General features: G+C 39.4%; 1 protein-coding gene across 2 annotated transcripts in view; it reads left to right on the forward strand.

Moving 5' to 3' along the window:
• Positions 1-16,438, forward strand: part of nlgn1 (neuroligin 1) — a 521,705-nt gene that overhangs the window by 226,416 nt on the left and 278,851 nt on the right. For both annotated transcript variants that reach the window (XM_033620864.2, XM_033620865.2), the window contains one exon: positions 13,454-13,606. In XM_033620864.2, coding sequence (XP_033476755.1) covers positions 13,454-13,606 — 153 coding nt within the window. The remainder of the gene's footprint in view (positions 1-13,453; positions 13,607-16,438) is intronic.

A 16,438-nucleotide genomic window follows, 5' to 3' on the forward strand; every position in this document is an offset into this window, starting at 1 on the left:
AATAGTGGACAAAGTCAGTGTAAGCATCCCTCTCAGCCATGGATGCTGCAGAAACATGTGGGTTGTTATCTCTCCTGGCATGGTTTCCTCTCCTACAGGGCAAAGTCTGAGATAATTTACTACCTGACAGTATGTGAAGCTAACTTTCTGGTCAAACACCCACAGTGGCTGTTAGATTCAGAATCTAAGTCCCAAGCTGCCAAATTAGTTGTTTTGTAGCTACATAACATGTGGATTGGCTAGCAGACATGACAGACTTGGCAATAATAAAATGAGCCAGCATTTGGGTGGAGCTGATTTCAAGTGACATTACTGTCATAATGGTTTCAAGTGATCATCTGGGCTCTCCATTTTAATGCTTTTTGGAGAACACACAATCAAAACAGCACATAAATACTCGGTTTCTATTGCATGGTAATTGCAATTTGTGTGGCTTCTGTCAATCCCATCATTTTCAAATTCTTTTGGACTGCTTACACAGCAGATTGTAATTTAAATTTTACAGGCATCTCTGAGAGATAGAGCTACACCGGAGGCAGAAAGAATCTCATTTGTTGAGTTAAATTTTTATAGAACTAGAGTGTCTGTGAGTAACAGACTGAAGCCAAGAGGAAAGAGGGGATGGAGCTAACCATACCAAATCTAGTCATGCTAGTCACAGGTATCATACATTATTTTGTACATTTCAATATAGAAATATAAGCCTGCACAGATGAAGTTATACCCTTTCCCTTTCAAAAATATAATTCCCAGCAGTGCAAATAAATTTGAACTTTTTTTTTAATTCACATTGTTTAGTTGGAATGATGAACGGACTGCATTACAAAGCACTTTTCTATTTATAGCAACCACTGAAAATGTTGTGCAGCACAAGCCAGCATTCACCCATTCACACACACATACACTGATAGCAGAGGTTACCATACAAGGTGCCTCTCAATGGTGGCGTGTAACCGGTCACACACACGCCACCATTGAGAGCAAGTCAGGCTTCAGTATCTTGCCCAAGGACACTTCGACGTATAGACTGCAGGGGTCAGCAGCCTTCTAATTAGTGGGCCACCGCTGTACCTCCTGAACAAGCAACAACCTCAGAAGCGGAAAAATGAAGCCAATGCAGAAGTGCCAAAAAGCAGCAGTAGCAGTAGTAGTTATAGTTCATCAAATGGCCACTTGATGTTGAAATGTATAACTTTACAGCAGAAATAAACATGTCAACAGCCTAGTACAAAAAACAGCTTTGGTCTCTATAATTAATTTTAACATTCATAACAATTGTATGGGGGCTGAGTTTTTATATGACTTGCATGTTTACATTTTGTTATGGCTTAAAGTTTCACATAATTAAGGGTGTGTCCACCTGAGTGACAGTCTTTCTGTGAGGCCTCACCACAGTCTAAGAGTCACAGCGCCACCCTCATTTCCAAATACAGTCACAGCTGGCTCTAAGAAATACAAGACGGTGACGACCAAAATTAACTCCAAAGCTTCAAAACTGGAGTCCCCAAACCAATAGATGACATCATTGTAGCTACATCGATTACTATATACAGTCCATGCTTCTGAGCCACAGCTGCCCCATTTACTCAAGTACAGTAGAAATAGCAAAATATAAACTGCAAGTAGTAATCTTGCATTCAAAATTCTAGTAAAGAAGAGTAGAAATAAGCAAACAAGCAAATTCTGCACCTTAGTGAATAGATTTACTCAGTTGTGACCTAACAGCTGAAGCCCCTAAGATGTGGTTGAAACCAGGGAGAAAAATAAAACTTTTTGCTAAATTTTGTTTTTTTGTTTTTATCTTTTATTTTTATTTTGGTTAAAGAATAAATTATTATTCTTTGTTAATACTTATGCACTGTTTAAAAAGTAACTGACTTTTAAAGTAACCTTATTTAGCCCTTCATTCCACAACCTCTGAATGAGTACAAATTCATTCATACACATTGATGAAAAAAAGACCTTTAACTTAACCTTTTACATGTAAAACATATTTTACATACAAACATATTTTAAAAACTGCTTCAAAAGCTGTTTACTGTATATGATATATCACAATTCCATCTCTAATATCAGTTTTATATTTCTGTAAAAACATCAACCAATTTTCTCCTTCAAACAGCTGTATTCAAGTTTCTCGCCAAAAACTACATTTTACAGGATTCCACTGAACACATCATGTGAACATTAGAGTTGGCCTTTACCCAATCCTCATTTTTACTGAGCTTGAATGCATCACAGTGTAACTCAGTGGAGCCTCTGTGAGCTGTCAGTTTTGGACACTGGCTGCAAACAGCTAACATTAACTGGCCCTTGATTTTAAAACAGATTTGTCGTTCACAATGTAATATTATATGATAAATAATAGGGCGCATCCTCTGAAGCAACAGTACTGAGTTTTCTCTATCCTTTCGTCCAAAAGGCCCAAATACGTTTTTTATTGTCTTGGGGAGGATGGGATGCAGGGTGCTATGAGACATCCTGTCACACAACAGTGAGATCATAGAGCTAATTTGCCAAACAGTCATTGTGTCCAACAGAAAAACATAGGCCACTGCCATTGGTGAATGGCAGCTTATTTTCCGATAGGCTGATAGCAGTCAACAAGGTGAATATCGGCTGATACTAATATTTAGCTGTCAAATCCCTAGTAGGTACTTTTTATCAGCGATACAGACCAAACCAGCCATGATTATATTGGTGATCTGTAGCTCCTTGCCTCTGCCCACTGAGGTTTAACTCAACTGTTGGTGTTATGTCCATCAGTTCTGCCTCTGTCAGACATTTCTGCAATGTTAATGTGCTGTATACACTCACTAAAAATCCAATCTGCATTGGCCTTACCAAGATCTCTCTCACCACCTGCAATTTCCGATCAAAAAGTATTCTGTAGTGTTAGACGGCTATCACTCAGAAATTTTGTGTAAGTATGACTGGATAGATTCCTTCCCAGGAGAGAAACTCCACATTAGTGCAGATGCTTTCACTGCTTCAATGCACTGACATTGTGTAGCACAGTATGTTACCACAGACAGTATTCATGACATGTGAGTTACCTCATATATCCGTGGCCTGATTCAGTCACACTCACTAAATCACATGGTATGTGTTCTGCTCACATGACTGCAAACCCTGAAACAAAGGTAAAGTGCAATAAAATGACATTAGCATTTCCCACATACTGTTGTTGCTTTGAGGGGATTCAATCCCAGATGAGTATTGTGCATATGATGATGAAAAGGAATACTAAAGGATCCAGTGGATGCCTGGCGAAGACTATGGGACCAAAACACTGCAATTTCTCCTCTTGATATTAAATTAAATGCTGTTTGAAAGCTAAGACAGAGCGCTGGAAATCCATTAATCTCAATAAGACAAAAAGATGAACCTTTGCTTAGTTGCCATAAACAAGCAGTCCTTTGAAAAGTCATATTAGGAATAAAATGTCCTTGATAAAACCCTGAGATAGAGTCGTATCCCCTCAAGGCTGCTGGAGTGCAACTTTAATGACAGGCAGAAAGTCTTAATAAGGCACCTCTACTGTATAATGTGACGAAGTAAACAGCAATTACATCCAAATAAGACTCACAACCATCCGGATCCCTTTGATCCGTGCCATTACGCTGTTTTTCTGGAAGCTCACATGCATACACACACACACACACACACACCAATAAGATTAGAGAGTCACACAGATCTATTCAATGAAATCCCAGCAAGCTTCAAGTGTTATCTCGAAAAAAGGATGCAGGGCAGACAACTAATCCAGTTTAATATAGAGGAAAATATGCTTGAGGACACACATACACACACTCAGTCACACACTCTGTTGCCCTCTCCAGGCCGACGCTGATCAGCTCGGATCCCCCTCAATGATTCTTGATGCTCTTAACCCTTGACCCCTTGTCGCCTTGTAGATGCAAACTCAATGAGGATGTCCCTTAACCTTCCCCACCCCTCCCACTCATCAAATCTTGGATTTTACAATCTCTTTATACTCAATAAAGCTGGTGTTTGTAATCCTTTTGTGCTGGGAATAGGGATGTAAACAGGAAAGTCCCTGAGAGCTGAGGATTTGTTAGTTGTTTTTTTTTTTCCTGTAAGTGAACATTGCTGGAGTGGTTTAGAGTGGGTACACAGAAGTGGAGATGTGTGAACCCCTGATACCCTATTTAAAGTATGATTTTGCAATACCTGTGAGATATTAATCTTCTTCTATACTATGAATACATTACTTTAAGTGTGTGCGGCACAAGGACATAGATTTTTGTGACAGCATGAGGATAGTCAAGGAGCTAAGCAAAGGATGATAAAAGATCAACTGGGGAATGTGTTACCTTGTTGTATCCAGTTTGCCCAGAGGCTCCAGCTGATGACATTTAGGAGCAGCACAGACTATCAAGGCTGCTTGATATCACATATATTGAGCACAAGTGAAACCCTCTTTTACCACTTGTACTCACTATTTTACAAATTAAAATACTGTACACCAGTTAATATTTGATTAAAATCAGTGATGATATGGAGGGATTAAGGCCATCTATGATGACAAGTAAAAAAAAATGCAAAAACTAAACCAACCAATGTGAACCCACAAAACCACGAGGTCACTGCGGAGCAGCCAAATCCTCTAACAATCAAAGAAGGAATACTTCACCTGCAAAATGATTATTTGTATATCAACTACTCACTGTGTTTAACCTTGAATTTTTGAAGAAACTTTGTTTTTCTTTCATGCCTGCACAGTAAACTGAGAATCTATAAAAGGTGAGCATTCTGCATGAATTGATGTCATTGGGGATCTCATTTCTGCAGTGATGCAGGCATTGTGCTGGATTGTCGTGGTGACTAAGGAGCTGAGCTGAAAGACAAAGCTCTCAATTTATCGGTCCATCTACAACCTAGTCTCGCCACCAGACAATCAGAGATCTCCGCCTTCTGATAGTCTGGGGACACTCCTTTCTAAAGTGTGTTTAACACACCGGCGAAAACGGCCAGCAACAAAGCAACGCCTCTTGCATTTTTGAAAAGGACACGCCCTCCCGGAAATGTGCGCTCCCCCTTTTCTCGCCCGCAAGGAAACAAACACAGAGAGAGCTTGAAAATGGATGCCGAGAGATTTAACTCCGTTTTATTAAACGTGTGCTCAGTCCACAAGATTGTGGAAATGAAGGACTTACAGTGACTTGAGCCATTTTGTACCGCTACACGTGTTTCTAGTGGGACTATGTTTACAAGCACAAGAGTTCAGCAAGCCACCGAAGGACCGCCCTGCGAATTTACTATTGGTTCTGCAACATAGGGAGTTTTTTTAAACTCTGAAATTGTATCCGCCCATCTAAACACAAAATCAGGGAGAAAGTCATCAGTCTTTAGTTAAGCAAAGCGTCTAAAGACTGACTTGTGAGTTTATCTATGTCCCAACCTTCACCTATAGTCATAAAGCTTTGGGTAGTGACTAAAAGAATGAGATTGTGGAGACAAGCAGCCAAAATGAGTTTTCTCCGTAGAGTGGCTGGACTCAGCCTAAGAGATAAGGTGAGGAGCTTGGACATCAAGAGGGAGCTCTAGGTAGAGCTGCTGCTCCTTCGTGTCGACAGGGGTCAGTTGAGGTGGTTTGAGCAGCCGATAAGGATGCCTCCTGGGCGCTTCTTGTTAGAGGTGTATGGGCATGTCCAACTGGTAGGAGACCGGGGTAGACCCAGAACACACTGGAGAGATTATATATCTCATCTGGCCTGGAAATGCCTCTAGATCCCCCAAGAGGAGCTGGAAAGCGTTGCTGGGGCGAGGGACTTTTGGAGTACCTTGCTTAGCCTGCTGCTTTCACAACCCAGCCCTGGATTGGCAGATAAAAATGGATGGGCGGGTGCTTACAAACTCCCACACAAATTTTGCAGTATAATCCAAGTCCAGTTTATCCAGTTGTGTGCTCAGTACTTCTTAACACATGTTACAGTACAAACATGTACAATATCAAAAAACTTTGTCTAAGAGTAGTGTGTCCAGAGTGTGCCAGAGCATGCGCATGCATATGAATTCAAATGTATGTGTGTGCCCAGGTATGTTGCTTGGCCGTTAATGAGACTGTTTGACTGGTGTGTTTTAAAATGTAAGAATTTAGCAAAAATGCATTTGTTTAGGAAGTACTAAGCATATGTCGGAAGACATGAGACCTGGATTATAGTGCAGGAGTTGTGTGAAACGTTGTAAATGGATGTGTTGATATAGTTTTGCTGTTGTGAGACACAGCCCCCATTTAATTTATTAAGAATTATTGCCTTTTTTGGATTCTCTGTTCACCATAGTGGCATGGGAGAAACACTTTTTTCACAATGGTGAGTAATTGATACAAATGGTCATTTTGCAGGTAACATTTCACTAGAATTGATTTTCAAAGCATTTGGCTGCTCTGCAGTGACCTCATTGTTTCATGTTTTCACATTGGTTGGTTTAGTTTTGTATTTTCTTTAATTTATCATTATAGGTGGGCTTAATTCTTCCAAGTCATTGTTGATTGTAATTTAATATTAATTGGTGTACAGTGTTTTAATTTGTAACATGGTAAAAGGGTTTCACTTGTACTCGATGTATGTGATATCAAGAGGCCTCAGTAGTTGGAGCTGCTCCTAAATGTCACCAGCTGGAGCCTGAACTGAATGCAACAAGGTAATTCATTCCTCAGTTGATCTTTTATCAGCCTTTGCTGGTTTCCAGAAATGTCCTCATGCTGTCACAAAAATTACAACAGTATTCCTTTAAGTTAAATAAACTGCAGTTGCAGTTGTATTACCACCACAGCAAGTTAACAAGGAGCTGATGAAAATCTTGCTTTCTCTTTATGACATCCACATATGCAACCTTCAAGTCCCCATACAGTACTGAAACTAAACAACAAAACCTCCAAAACCACAAATGTGACTTTTCCAAAAATGATTCATACAAAAATTTTATGAACTGCAGCCTCTATGGGTAATGTCCAGTCATGTTTAGGCATTTGCAAATGCTTTATCTGACCGTTGGTTCGGTCTACTGAGTCAAAATTTCTGTACTATTTATGCCACATTCTTGTCATATGCCATGGATGATAGATATGGGCAAGATTGCCATTTTTGCAGTTATCTTGACACAAGTCAGCTCAGGGAGGCTAATTCTTTAATTTAAAGGATTAAGTTAATGTATCATTAAGTACTAAATCTGTTATATTTCAGTTTTATTCAAAATCAGTACAGGGAAAATTAACTGTTACAACAATCCCCTAAGATTATTTTCAGTGGGCTAGAAGGATTCAAATATATAATGGCAATCGCAATAAAATGATGAAAAACATCCTTAAAATCAAATAACAAGCAGCAATACCTATTAAGAATTATAAACAGCAAATTAAAAAGTAAAAAGATGAAAAAGTTAAATAACAAGAATAAAGTCTACCGTAAATGACTGATACATAACAATAACAAAAGCAGAGTATGAAAAAAGAAATTTTAGCATACACTTGAACTGATCTAACGACACATACCTGTCTAATTTAAATACCTCTTGTAACTTGTTTCATTTATTTGGTGTGAAAAATCTAAAAGTTAATTTACCAACCTCAGTACCTTCAACAATTTGAATGATGAGGGGCATTTATATTCGGTATGGGGCACTTCTGTATCATGGGGTCTGCCCATTGGTCCGACAGCCCATTGGTCCGACATCCCATTGTTCCGATCATATTAAACCCATTGTTCCGAAGTCCTGTTGTTCCGAAATCATCATGATGCCCTGTGGTTAAGGTCTGGTTAGGTTTAGGCACAAAAACCACTTTGTTAGGGTTAGGAAAAGATCATGGTGTGGGTTAAAATGAAAAAGAAAGTGGCAAACACATAAGCCATGAGCCTGCTTCGCCTCAAGCCTTTCCCAGCTGACCCAGAGCTGGTCGCGGCGCACCATCAAGCAGAAATACGCCCGCCGGGAGCAGTTCAGCACCGCGGAGAGCTCCCCACACAACCCCGACCCCAGAGTTAATAACAGGAGGTTATGGTGTTTCATTCTCTCTTCTCTGTCTCTATGACACTTGTATCTCGACCAGTAGCCTACTTTTGTTGCGTTTGCTGATCCTCTATGGTACACAAATACAGTATAGCCTAGTATTATCACGTATCGGAACAACGGGACATCGGACCAATGGGCTGTCGGACCAATGACATGGACCCCTATATCATTAAGATCTAGGTAAAAAGACACAACATCTCTAATTATAAGCATAAGTTGGAATATGATTTTTGCAAATTGAAAACTGGTATAACTCCATCAACATGAACCCAGTCTGAGAAAGCATAGTCATTACTCTCTGATTTCCCCATGCCATTATGTTATCAGAACATGTGATGCAGTAAAAGCAAATATGAAAAAATTAGGCATTAGTTCATTGAAAAAAAATCACTTTCTGAATATATCACTTCTTGTTTGCAAATGTCATATCGTGCCAAGCAAATATTCAGTTGCATTACATGTACGTATTGATGACATCTTACACATGCCAGTGGATATGTACTCTAATGACTTACATCAGCACAGTTGCACTGATAACAGAGGAGTACTTCATCTGGAAGCATTTAAATTGGCGTTCACCACTGGGCCTCATTTTGTTTCCTGTTGCTTTTGTGGGGAGTCCCCATGGCTTTGCTCCCTGCAGCAAAAGGCTGAAGCCAGGATAAAAAACACCTCTACTCCTTGTGTCTGCTGTTGGTTTGATAAGTCCTCTACACCGGCAAAGGGAGAGGATACCGAAGTTGTTGCAACAGCCCAAGGGCATCTCTCAGGGTTTGCTCAGAGAAATCTAAAGCACCTGAATCTCTTTGATCATAACCTCATCCTTGAGGAAGCAACGATCTACTCCATGTTGGCACGGCACCTATCCTCTGACAAATTCTCCCTCACCCAAACTCATCCCTGGAAAGATTGAATGGTCGAATCACTACAAGATTGCATCTCATTTCAGCTCTTCTCAAAGTGAGCTTTCATCTCGGTGCTCGCTGTGAAAAAAAAACCCTGGCGGACAGTTAGATGTTCCCGCCTGTTTCCAAACAACTATACTGAAATGATTTAAATTAACTTTAAACAGAAGAATAAAAGGACATATTGATATAAAGAATAGTCATGTAAATATTGTTTGTATTTCCTGTAATCACCCCAAATATAACATTACCTCACTCCATGCAAAAGGCTGATGGAAAGACATAAAATTTGCAATCAGCTGAATGAGGATTAATTGATAAGATGGGGGATTGGGAGGGACTGGGGTTTAGATTCCCCCCCCATTTCTTGGCTTCGACTCTTGCTGTGGCAGCCAATGAAGGATGCCAGGAAACCACACTGAGAGCAAGTTAGATTGCATAAACTTAAAACCTCAAGGTACAGTGTGTTCAATAAACACTGGGACTTGTTTCAGCAAGTAAATTCAGGTAAATCCATCAAATACTCAAACATTGCCAAGACAATTTTATCCTAACCTCACCTCATTACTGCTGACCTTCAGCGCTGAACAAAAAGAAGCAGCCATGTCGAATGTATCCCACTGCTGCAGAAATGAATATATTCATGTACTACTGTACAGACTGGAAAGCACATATACACATACAGGAAACAGTGAAATATCATAACACCTCCTACAGACTATACAGATACAAGAAATCATCAGATGTGGAAGTACTGAGATCTTTTACTTAAGTAAAAGTAATACCACAGTGTAGAAATACTCCGTTACAAGTAAACATTCTGCATTCAAATTATTACTTAAGGAAAAGTACAAAGGTACTGGCATCAAAATATGGGCTGCTTAATATACTGATTGTAAAAATACTCATTTTGCGAAACGGCATAGTTTCTTGTTAATATTTCATCTTATGGAAAGTAAAGTACAAGCACTTCAAAATTGTACTTTCAGCACAGTATGAGTGGATGAACTTAGTTGCTCTCCACCATTGCCATCAACAATATTGTGTTTGCTTTAATGAAAATACACCCTTTATATAGGAAGACCTGGTTAGATCCCATGACCATCTTCCTCCTTTTCCTACTCATCATCACCCCCAACACCACCTTCCTCATCAACAGCATCACCCTCATTTTTTTTATTGTTATGGACTCATTGGATATCATCATTATCACTCTTACTGTTGTGATGGTCACCAACTTCATCATCACCTTGGTTATAACTGTCATCAACATCATCTTTAATCTGTAGTTGTTTCTGGCTTAATGGATGTCACGATTACCATTGCTGTTGCCATGAGCATGTTCATCACCATCATCAACATAATCATATAAAAGATGCAACCACAGCCATTATCATAATCTTTGTCTTTGTCATGGCTGTGACATCGAAAACGTCAGTGCCTTGGTCATTGGTCATTACTATCATCATCATCATCATCATCATCATCATTATCACCACCATCACCACCATCACAGCAGGCATTAACATCATCTTTAGTCTGTAGTTGTTTAAGGCTTAATGGACATCATCATTACAATTACGGTTGCCATGAGCATGTTCATAACCATCATCAACATACTCATCATCATCAAGCTGTCACCACCACCATCATCATAATCACCATTATCATGGCTGCAACATCAGAATCATCAGTGCCATTGTTGCTGTCATTATCAGCATCATCTTCATCACCATAATGCCATAAACATTTTCATCTTTTTTATTAACAGCAATCCCCTGGTTTCATCATCATCATCATCATCATCATCACCATCATGGGCAGCATTCTTACTATTGTGGCTGTCACCATCAACTTTATCATCACCACTGGTTGTTGCTGCCATCAACATTATGTTTACAACATCTTGTTTATGGCTTAATGGCTGTCCTTATGGCTGACATCATCATTACCATGAGCATGTTTATCACCATCATCAACATACTCATCATCATTGCTGCAACCACAATCATCATCATAATCATCTTTGTCATGGTAGTGACATTGAAATCATATCAGCATCTTCTTCACCACCATAATGCCATGAACATTTTCATATGTTATTTAAACAACATGACCATGATTTCAACATGGTTGTATTTATCATTAATTTCAGCATCATCATTGTAGTTGTCTGATGTCATCATCCTTGGCATTATTGTCATCGCTGTAATAGGTAACACCATTATTATCATTATCAACATTTCCATTATTGTTGTTGCTGTCATCATCGACATCATGGCTTACACCATCATTAACATCAACATCTTTATTGACAGGCTGATCATTTGCACTTTCTCCCCTCTTCTTGTTCTGGCTACACACATATCTGTACTTTGAGGCGCACGCACACACACACACACACACACACACACACACACACTCCTGCCATAATCCCCTGACCTTTTTTGTCAGGAGTTTCTGGAAGCCTTCCAGAGGAGAGTTATGATGTGCCGCTACACTGTGGCCACTGCCTGCTGCGACAGAGGGAACTGAACAACTAGGAGAAAAAAAAAACAAACAACAAACACTACAAAGGACAGAGAATGATAGAAGTGATGTAATGAGCTCTGCACCAAGAGAAACGGAGGAAAGGACAAACAAAGTATACACACAGACACACACACACAAGGAGATGGTGTTTTACCTAGATGTGCCTCATATTAATTTCCCGCTAGATTTTTTGTTTTCTTTTACCCCATTTCCTTTTGCCAATTCAGGTTTGGTTTTTTTTCTAAAGCTATGTCTATTTTATATTCTCTGTTGGAAAGAAAACAACTTCTGCAGTTATCCAATATGTAGAGACACTAATACGTAGTTCCTTCTTCCAATATCTGCTGCATAATGTCCTCAGTAATGTATCAACTTTTGCCTTTACTCATATACAAATAAAGTAAAATAGAGGGTTAACCCACCATGGTTGGTTAATACAGTACTTAGTCAAAGTTTCCTCATAGGAATCATATTGCTGCACATTCTTTTCAGTAGAGTACTTTGAGGGACACTTTTACATACAGACAAAAACATAATTGAGTCACATTCATATCAGTGTTTCATAGTTGAAGGTGTTAACATCATTTTGTCTACCCCTTCAATTGTAAGTTTTTTAAACACACACTGTAAACCTTCTGACATAAACACTATCTTTATGCCTCTCCCACTCCCATAACAACTGAACATCTTTTTATCCTCTTGTCTCGGAAGTAACGCTTTTCTATTTCCTTGCTTGGTTAATTTTTAATTCCACACAGACTCACTGATCTCTCTCTGGACCCGAGTCCCTCAGTGGTAAAACATCAGTGGGATAAACGATGTGTGCTGCCGCATGTACTGCTGGAGATAGTTAGGAAGCAAGATGAAAAGCCTCATCTCTGAGATGCAGAAGATGAAAGTGAAACCTTGTTTTGAACGTGGGTTGCAGCGTGTTGTTAGATCTCTCCAGTCTTCACATCCTTTTTGCTCACAATCCAGCCCATATTAGAACCACGTCAAGGGCTAAAGCTTTACACCACAGCCCTCTTTTCTTCCACTCTAATCAGCCAAATGTAACACACTTTAATGCTGCTTATTCTGCAGCTAACAGCAGGCTCACCATTCTCCTTACCTTGACCTCATATTTGACAGGTACGACTACACATTCAAAAATATTCCAATGTTAATAGAAACACTCCTGCTTTGTTGCAGAGTAAGTAGTTTCACTATGACAACTCATCATCAACTGCATATTTTATTAAGCTATTGTGTTATTACACTGTAATTTATGGAAATGATTGAGATGCAATTTAGAAGCTGAGTAAACATCGTGTCCTTTACCTTAACAAAACACTTTCAATTATATAAAAAGACAACTGTCCCAGTCAGTTTTTAGTTCTGTTTAATTTCCCCTGCTGCAACTAAGTTCTCACATACATTTATATTCACAAAATCAAGGCAAGCATATCCCTACAGCTAAACAACTATGAAGTGCTAACCTGAATTCAAATTAAACTTTCAATAAAACGACACTTTTTCATAAAGTTGTCCAACCAATGCCCATTATTTATTAGATTTTCTTCGGCACAAGTTTTACCTCAACATGGTGTGACAGTTTAGATTGCTGCTGTTGCATGTTGACAGTCCATTGCCTGGAGGAAAATTAAAACCCGGCGCATTAAATATCCTGTTTCATTAACACCTATATAGATTTAAAATAGCTAAATAAATAAATGACATTTTCCAATCACCACAAACATGTCACGGCCTTCATGTAGAAAAATGAGTGGTTTGACGCCTCAAACTAACAAGGTCTCCATGTTAAAAAAAAGCCAGTGTGCCAAGATTACTTAGAAAAAAACATAAAATTAAAGAGGTGGCCAAAGCCCCCTAAAGTATTGAAAATTCATCTCTGGCTGTCACCTTCAATCTGTCATCTAATCAGTCCCTCTGCCTTCTCCACCTCCTCCTCTTCCTCCTCTTCTTCCCCCTTCCTCCAGACATTAGGGAGAGTGGAAGCCCCAAGCCGGTAATGGTTTTCATCCATGGGGGCTCCTATATGGAAGGAACTGGGAATATGTTTGATGGCAGCATCCTGGCCAGCTATGGAAATGTGATTGTCATAACTGTCAACTACCGGCTGGGCGTCCTAGGTAAGAATCCTGCTCTGCTGTGTGTTGAACAACTACTGTTCTCATGTTCTATCCTTTCTTTTGTAGTTTTCTTTTCTTTCCGTTATTGGTGAGTTTGAGCTATAACTAGGAATTTCATTTTGCAACTCTTTCTTTCTTTCTTTCTTTCTTTCTTTCTTTCTTTGTATCAGTCTCTTTTGATGATTATATGTGCTGCTGCTGATATTTTACAATGACTAGCCTAGCATAAAGGCTGAAACTTGGAATTGAATCTCTGAGCTTCTTTCTTTCTTTCTTTCTTTCTTTCTTTCTTTCATTCTTTCATTCTTTTTTTCTTTCTTTCTTTACATCAATCTCTTTTGGTGTTGCTGGTAACATTCTGGCATTTAACCGAGCCTGAGTACAAACACTAGTATTTTTCCTGACTGCTTTTTTCCTTGCGTTTTGGTGATTCCATGTGCTGCTGCTGGTGATAATCCAGAGAGCTTTGTTTAGTATGATGCATTGGTTCCGCCGGTCTTTGCTGTGGTTAAAAACTGGTTCAAACTGGTTGTTAGAGCTGATATCTGCTCTTACTGCGTTGCTGGACAGTTCAAACATTCAGATCCAACTGGATTTGAATGTTTGAGGTTTTTAGTCATGATTTGTCCTCCTCCTTTGTCATGGAGTAATATTTGTAAGGGCAAAGGCCAAGTATGCTTAACCTCTGTCTGTTGCAGACATAATGCTACCAACCCATTTTATATTGAAGATGTTTAGGATATTAAGGACATACAAATGTGATGTAATAGCTCAGCTTTCAATTTGATGATGGACATAATTTTGTAGTGACAGACCTCATATTCATATCAAGGCTACTGAACATCAGGGGTTTTGCTTGGACATAATGTGCTGTCCCTGTACTCACACATTTGTGTTGAAAATAACATCTGTTGCATAGCTGGATCTTGGGCTCTGGGGGTTGGCCCAGTTAGCACTTTATGCATCTACTCTCTCTGTCTGCTTTCTTACACTTTAATCTATCATGGCAATGTCTTCTCTGATCTTCAGCCCCTTCTTTTTTTCATTCCTGTCTCCATTTTCCTCCTCATCTATCTTATCTTTTCTCATCAGTCTAATTTCTAATTCCTTCTCTCCTGTGTATGGATGTCACAGCCTTACCCAGAGGGCAGGTATATATTGCGACACATGACGGAAACAAAGGCTCGCTGCCTCCATCCTAAATGAGATTGTGCTGTCATTTGTTTGGATGGAAGGAGCTGATTCCATTTCCACATTGTTTTGGTTTCTGGGGTTTTCTTTCTATCTTATTAAACTACAATGGAATAAAGATATAGGGCAATATCCACCTTTCACTCAACAGGCATACCATATATCTGTGTGTGTGTGTGTGTGTGTGTGTGTGTGTGTGAGTGTGAAGAACGGGCATAAAGGCTTTTTTAGATGTGGATAGCAGAACATGACACATCATTAATGTTTCCTGCAGGTGGTCTGCATTCTTCTGTGTTCTCTCAGTTTTAATTTAGGCCCTGATGTCTTTTACATGCTTCTTTTAAATTGCAAATACTATAATCTTTGATAAGCCTAATGTTTCCCTGCATATAAACATGCTGTTATTAAGTTTTCTGATGGATAGAAATCAGGTAATAGAAACTTAAGCTAAGTAGATGCCAGCGGAGCACTCATGGTTCACATCCCTTGGAGATATAACTGTCAGTCAGCTAGTGACTGGATGGACAACCCCCCTTGGAAACCTTCAAGCCTTGCCAAAACCACAGAAGTGGATATTAAACAAAGTAGTCCATCATCTGCAGTTACCAATCGTTCATCTCTTTTCAATACCCACATATCCCCCTTTAAGAGTCATGAGGGGGCAAGAGACTGTCCAAATGTGCAGGATAAACACATGTTTCATATACTGTATACAGATGGTGATAGAGCACAAACTGTGAAAATATGAATACGTACATTCACAACCTGTATGTGTTCGGGGCTGAGATTCAAATCCTGCTCTTTCCTGTTGTGAGGCAACAGTGGCAACCTCTGAGGCAATTAATACTCTCTATACACAACATGACCTTTGCTATAGCTACATGATAACATCCAGAAGCATCACACAAGTTCGGTTGTATTCTGGGTTTTGGGCTGCTTGTTTGACTGCACAAATAATTCAGATATTTTGGGTTTTGCTATTGGAAATCGCGAAGGCCTAGTTTCTTTTCATTGTCACATTTTATTGATACAATAAATTGATAAAATGGTGGATAGAATACTCAATAATGAAACTATATTAATGGCAGCCCTATTACCAGGCAACTTTGAGTTTCAGTAATTTAGAGCATGCTGTTCTCCAATTTCATATTTCCATGTGGACGTGGCCGGAAAAGACAAGCAAAGTAAAGGATAAATACTACCAAGCGAAACATCAACAGATCAATCAATCACATGTTCTTACTCTTATTTATTTCTTTATTTTGGATGTGCCAGGATCCCCAGTACCATGAATCAGGTCTTTGTGTGTCTCTCTCACTCTGTTTTCTATGTGTGAGCTCTTAACTGCTGCAGGCCTCATGGTGTTGAGGGAAACTGTATCCCTGCTGGTTAACATGAGGCGCTGCTGTTTGCTCTCAGATTAGACTCTATGTGTTTGTGTTTACCCCCCTGGCAATGGACAAAAGCATACGGCTTTACCTCACTAAACATGTGTATGTGTGAGTGAGTGACACTGAGAGAGTGTGTGCTCTGCTCCAGGAGGTCTAAGACTCATAACTGCTGGGCTTTCCAGTCAGTCATCCAGTTTGTACTAAGTATGTAACTGAGTTCAGTAAGTTGCTCCACTGCCAAAAATACCCA

The sequence above is a fragment of the Epinephelus lanceolatus genome, chromosome 6, assembly GCF_041903045.1.
Source record: "Epinephelus lanceolatus isolate andai-2023 chromosome 6, ASM4190304v1, whole genome shotgun sequence".
In the NCBI taxonomy this organism is placed as follows: Eukaryota; Metazoa; Chordata; class Actinopteri; order Perciformes; family Serranidae; genus Epinephelus; species Epinephelus lanceolatus.